This window comes from Atta cephalotes, assembly GCF_000143395.1.
Source record: "Atta cephalotes unplaced genomic scaffold scaffold00037, whole genome shotgun sequence".
Lineage (NCBI taxonomy): Eukaryota > Metazoa > Arthropoda > Insecta > Hymenoptera > Formicidae > Atta > Atta cephalotes.
In genome coordinates, this window is record NW_012130101.1 from 2,691,055 (window position 1) to 2,696,306 (window position 5,252).

Genomic DNA, 5,252 nt, shown 5'->3' on the forward strand with positions numbered 1-5,252 from the left:
ATGGCAGAAAAGTTGCGCGAGGCAGCTGCTCATGGTGATGTTGATCGAGTTGCATGCTTGCTCAACGAAAATGTTAAACCGTTGCCTGACGAAGTATGACTTTTTACTTCTCAAATTTTTCAAGTTTTTTCACAATACACACATGAACAGAATTTATTTAATATAAAAAATTCTTTTATGTTACTTTAATTTTTAGAAACATAATTCTTTTGATATCTTTTTATGAATACTTTCGAAAAACAAATCATAAATTTTCAGAATTTAGATTAACAAATAATTTCTCTGTTAAAAAGTAAAAAATATATCATTTTACTGCTCAAATAGCAAGTTGATGTTATTTATTGTTATTTCATTAAAATGATATCTTGAATTTATCGACATTTTAATATCAAAATGTCAGTTATCTAGATTTTATTATCATTATATTCATGTTTTAAAGATTTTGTAGAAATGAAATTAAAAAACGATTCTCTATAAATAAATTAATATTATTAAGAAAAAGTTTAAAATTACTACAAGGCGTTAAATTGAGTTCCGCTTGTAATTACTTATGACACTGTCTGGAATACTTTATTAACGGCCTCGAGGGCGGCTGGCAGAAATATATTAATTTCAGCTATTAATTTACTTCGTTCTTGTATGCGGCATAATTTCTTATGTAATGTATGTAACTGCATCAGTTAGATTAGATTTAGAATGCAAATAGGTGCGATACACATTTATCTTTTGCACTTCTGCTGAAATATAAAAGAATAGAAATAGATCATCAGATTGATATGTGCTTATTAACATAAGATTGCTTGTACTTTAATTAATTGATAACTTGTAATTCTATATGATTAAAATTATCAATTATTTGTTATTATATTATTTGCCACCACGCTTTCCATTGGATGAGATTTAATTTATTAATTTTCCTAGACAATATATAACTGCAATTTTACAAAAAGTTACATTAAATCACATCTATTTAAAATAGGAAAAAATCTTGTTTTTGCACTAATACATTTCACAGTTGCTAATAAATAGTAAATCTTTATTTTTTTTTTGAAATTTGTGTATATATATAACGCATTCGTTTATATGCGATGTACTTTTACTAAATAATAATTACTTTACTAAATAAATAATTCATTTATATGTATGTATGTACATATGAATTTTTGAGATTACTTTAAAATAATAAACAGAACTTTTTAATTTAACTTTTGAGTAATGAGAGTTTGAATTAATATTGCGAGATAATAAATTGAAAAAGATAGTATTCCGTGAATTTTTGATAGGAAAGTATTGATAGGAAAATATGAAACTGATAGGAAAAAATTAATACAAAATACAACTTTGTTGCATACATAAAATATAAAATTGAAGGAGTTAGTTTATAAATTTATATGAATTGCAAATGTGCATTATAAGATATATTGACTGAGAAAAAGAGATTTTTATGTAACATTAATTTATGTTAAAGAAATTAAATCTAGCTGATTAAGAAATTTTATTCGGCGTTCCTAAAAGGAATTCATTTTTTAATATTTTCAGCGCATGACTCTTAATTAATAAGTTTATCGAGCATGCACAGTTGCACGAAGATATTCAAGATTCCTGACGTGTTTCAGAATGGCCGGGGGCCTCTATTGCTGGCCGCGGCAGGTGGTCACGTGGAAGTGTGCGAGATCCTGTTGCTGCAAGGCGTCGACGTTAGCGCCACTGACGAGGTGAGTAGTGCAGCGTAAATTTCATTTTAAATATTTTAGCTATTGTATAAAATATAGAAACCATTTGTCTTCAACAAAGACAATAAATAATTATTGAATTCTGGCGATATAATAAATATTATTATTAGTAAGCATTAGAATACAAGAGGAAAATAGCGAATAACTGAATATTTCTAAGCATTCCCTGATGAAAATTTTTCTTATAATTTTTATACAAATTGGAACATTTTTCAGAAATACTCAGAAATATTTGGAAAGTTTACATATTCTCTTATTTTGTTAGAATTTTTCATATCTAAATTTTGAAATATTTTAAGATTTTTCATCCCATAATTTAAAAAAAATATTTTTTAATTTTTTAGATTTTATAACATTTTATCAGAAAATACTTACAAAAAATTTTAGAAATCTTACGGTATTTCATAATTATCATATATGGAAAATTCTGAGAAAAGATGTAGATTTTCTGAAAAGTGTTCCAATTCTTGTATAAAAAAAATGTGAGAAAGTTATAAAATTATATAGAAATTTTGAAAAATTATATACAAATTCTGAAAAATTATATAAAAAATTCTGAAAAATTATATGAAAAATTTTGAAAAAAATATTTACCAGAGTATAATAGATAATATTGTAACTGTGCATAAAAGCAGAAAAATAAAAAAAAATTATGAATTTTATTATTATATGCATAATAATATAAATATACATAAACTATATAATAATAAATTAAACAATACATTTATTAACAGTTTTAACATATTAACATCTTTATAATATGAGGCTTGATAGTAGCAAATTATTAAATTGTTTGTCAATTTAATTTGTGATTACTAGAGTAGTTTTAATTGCGTTTATAAGTGCGGAAAAATAATCGGCGTGCAGTTCTAAAAAGACTACAATATGATGTATATGCAAGTACATATACAGTGTATATTAATAATTCAAGATTGAATTATTTAAAGCAATGAAGATCTAGCTTTGATTTAATAGACATTTTTCTAGTATTGATTGTAAACTAAACAATGTTTCTCGCATACACAAATCAAATGTTTACAAAATATTTCTTTTGAATTTATGTCATAAATTCTGTTTTTAAATTTATTGCTCGCGAAATAAACTTAAAAATTATATATAATAAGAGAGATGTTACAATTTTTTTTACATCTTGTGTCTCATATACATTTATTTTCCAATCAATTTCGATATTGCTCTTATAATTAATATAATACCCTTTGATTATGTTTCCTAATTTTTTTTCTATAATTTATTAGATACTTACATTTTTAAAATAATAATTGCAGTAGTTCAAAGTTATTATGGTATTAAATTTGCAAATGTTACTTTTTTATATTATTCTTAAATCGAATTCTCCATAATTATAAAAAAAATATATGATTGTTTTAAGAGATACATAATTAATTATATGTTTATATATAAATAATTATCAACTATATTAATTTCATATAATATAACTCGTGCTATTTTTAATTGAATAACTAAAGTATAATTCATACCGTTTTCAATTTCTTTAATGTACTTATTTTTGCATACATATTTTTCAAGCGTTACTTTGCAATATCTGTCTTTATACAATTTGTTATATTTTTCTAAAAAAAAGAAAGAAAAAAAGATATCGACCGTGACAGGATTCGAACCTGCAATCTTCGGATCCGAAGTCCGACGCCTTATCCGTTAGGCCACACGGTCTGTGAAGGGTAGCTACCCTATACATGAAGACCTATGATTAACTTTTATGAAAACCAATATTCATGATATATTTATCCTACTTTTACATTAACATCAGTTTTATGTTTATTTTAATACGAAAAAAGAAAATAATTATTAAGAGAAAATAATTTGTTATGCGTTGATTAAAAATTTGAGAAGGAAAATATTTGTCGATAATTAATGACTTTTACTGACATGATGTTAGATAGAAAAATTATTTAATTTTACAAAATGTGTAATTTCTATCTTCTTCTTAATAATATTACAAAATTATTTTTTTTTACAAAAACTTAAAAGAGAAAATAATCTGTTACGCAATAACAAGAAAAGTATGATAAATAATAACTTTTTGATATAATTAGACATAAATATTATTTTAAAATTTTGTAAAAAGTGTATATTTCATATCTTTCTTCTTCGTATTGTAGAACTATATTTAATGTCGCAAATTATAGAATAACGCAGGTAGATAAATCAATACTGCTCTACTAAACGCAGAGAGGGAAGTAATCTCTAAATCATAACGACTTTGAGATAATTACATTTTCATATATAAATGAATACTATTATTTATTATTACTTTGATTGAAGATTCTATCTTTTCTTAATACATACCCTTAATATTTTATATCTTACATTTTTATTTACAATTTGCAAAAGTATAGAATTATTATCTTTTTAAAGATTATTCCGAGGAAATTTTCAAAGAAATTTTCCTTATACTCTTTTTCACACTTTTTTCATACTTTGCTTCTATCAATAAATAATTGCAGATTAATAATAATTGCGCATTAACATTCTCCATGCAAACAATTCATAGTTTATCTATAAAATGGTAATATGTAAAGTTTATTTAGATTCGTGTGTTTAAAAATTTTCAAAGTAAATCTCATTCTTAAAGATTGAAAATTGAGCTACTCTTTTTCATGACTGGCTCAATTTTCACTCTTTAGAGATTCCATTTCCCCAAAGAATTTAGGGAGTACATTGACATTCGATCGTCATGGCTGAATCGAACATGTAGGCACGAACCACTCATAAAAGTGCCGGAATACTCATGTTGCGCACATATACATATACGTGGGTTGAAATAAAACGAAATTATTCCCGATGTGCAATACAACCTAGCCGGGGAATCGCACACTCGTCGAAGAATCCCACTATTGTTCCGCAGGCAATTAGCATGCCCGATCCGATTCTCCTCCTCCTAGGAGGGGTGAATACATTAAAATACTCCGAGCAGTAACATCCCGCCGGATACTCGGCAAATGTACGCGTAGGAGAAGCATTATATATCCGCAAATGTGTGACTGAGTGATGTACACAACCGGCGTAGTTACGTACCTGAATATTTGATATCTGTTATTTCGCCATGACCTTGAATGAACAGCGGTGTTCACCATAGTACCCAGCTATATCGATGTTATTAAATATCTATTGATGAGACTTACACATTCGCCGTATTCTAGAAAATAATAGGCTGGACTGATGGTATCGCTGCAATTAAGTATTTAGCTGCTTAAAAACCTAGTTATATCTGATTCATCGATAACCGGCTTTTCTAAATTAAAATACTTCTTTCTTTTGTTAGCCGTGTCTTTTAAATTGAAACACTTATTTCTTTTTTTTTTAAAAGCACTTCGAATAATTTTTCATATAAGAACATGTTCAATTGTATATAATGAAATATATCTATATACATATACCTCTTTTTCTTTTGTTTAAATTTATTATTTGGTACAGGAATATAATATTGTAATATAATTATAAGAAATAAAAAATAAAAGAATAATTTCCGCATTGTTC

The 5,252-nt window shown here is 25.8% G+C and overlaps 1 protein-coding gene and 1 non-coding gene across 2 annotated transcripts in view; one reads left to right on the top strand and one right to left on the bottom strand.

Moving 5' to 3' along the window:
• The window catches only part of LOC105621802 (ankyrin repeat domain-containing protein 6), a 15,809-nt gene continuing 10,557 nt past the window's right edge, over positions 1-5,252 (top strand). Inside the window, exons 1-2 of the mRNA XM_012203254.1 lie at positions 1-93; positions 1,617-1,715. Coding sequence (XP_012058644.1) covers positions 1-93; positions 1,617-1,715 — 192 coding nt within the window. The remainder of the gene's footprint in view (positions 94-1,616; positions 1,716-5,252) is intronic.
• Positions 3,353-3,425, bottom strand: Trnar-ucg. Its single transcript has one exon. It is a non-coding gene; the product is annotated as a tRNA-Arg (tRNA).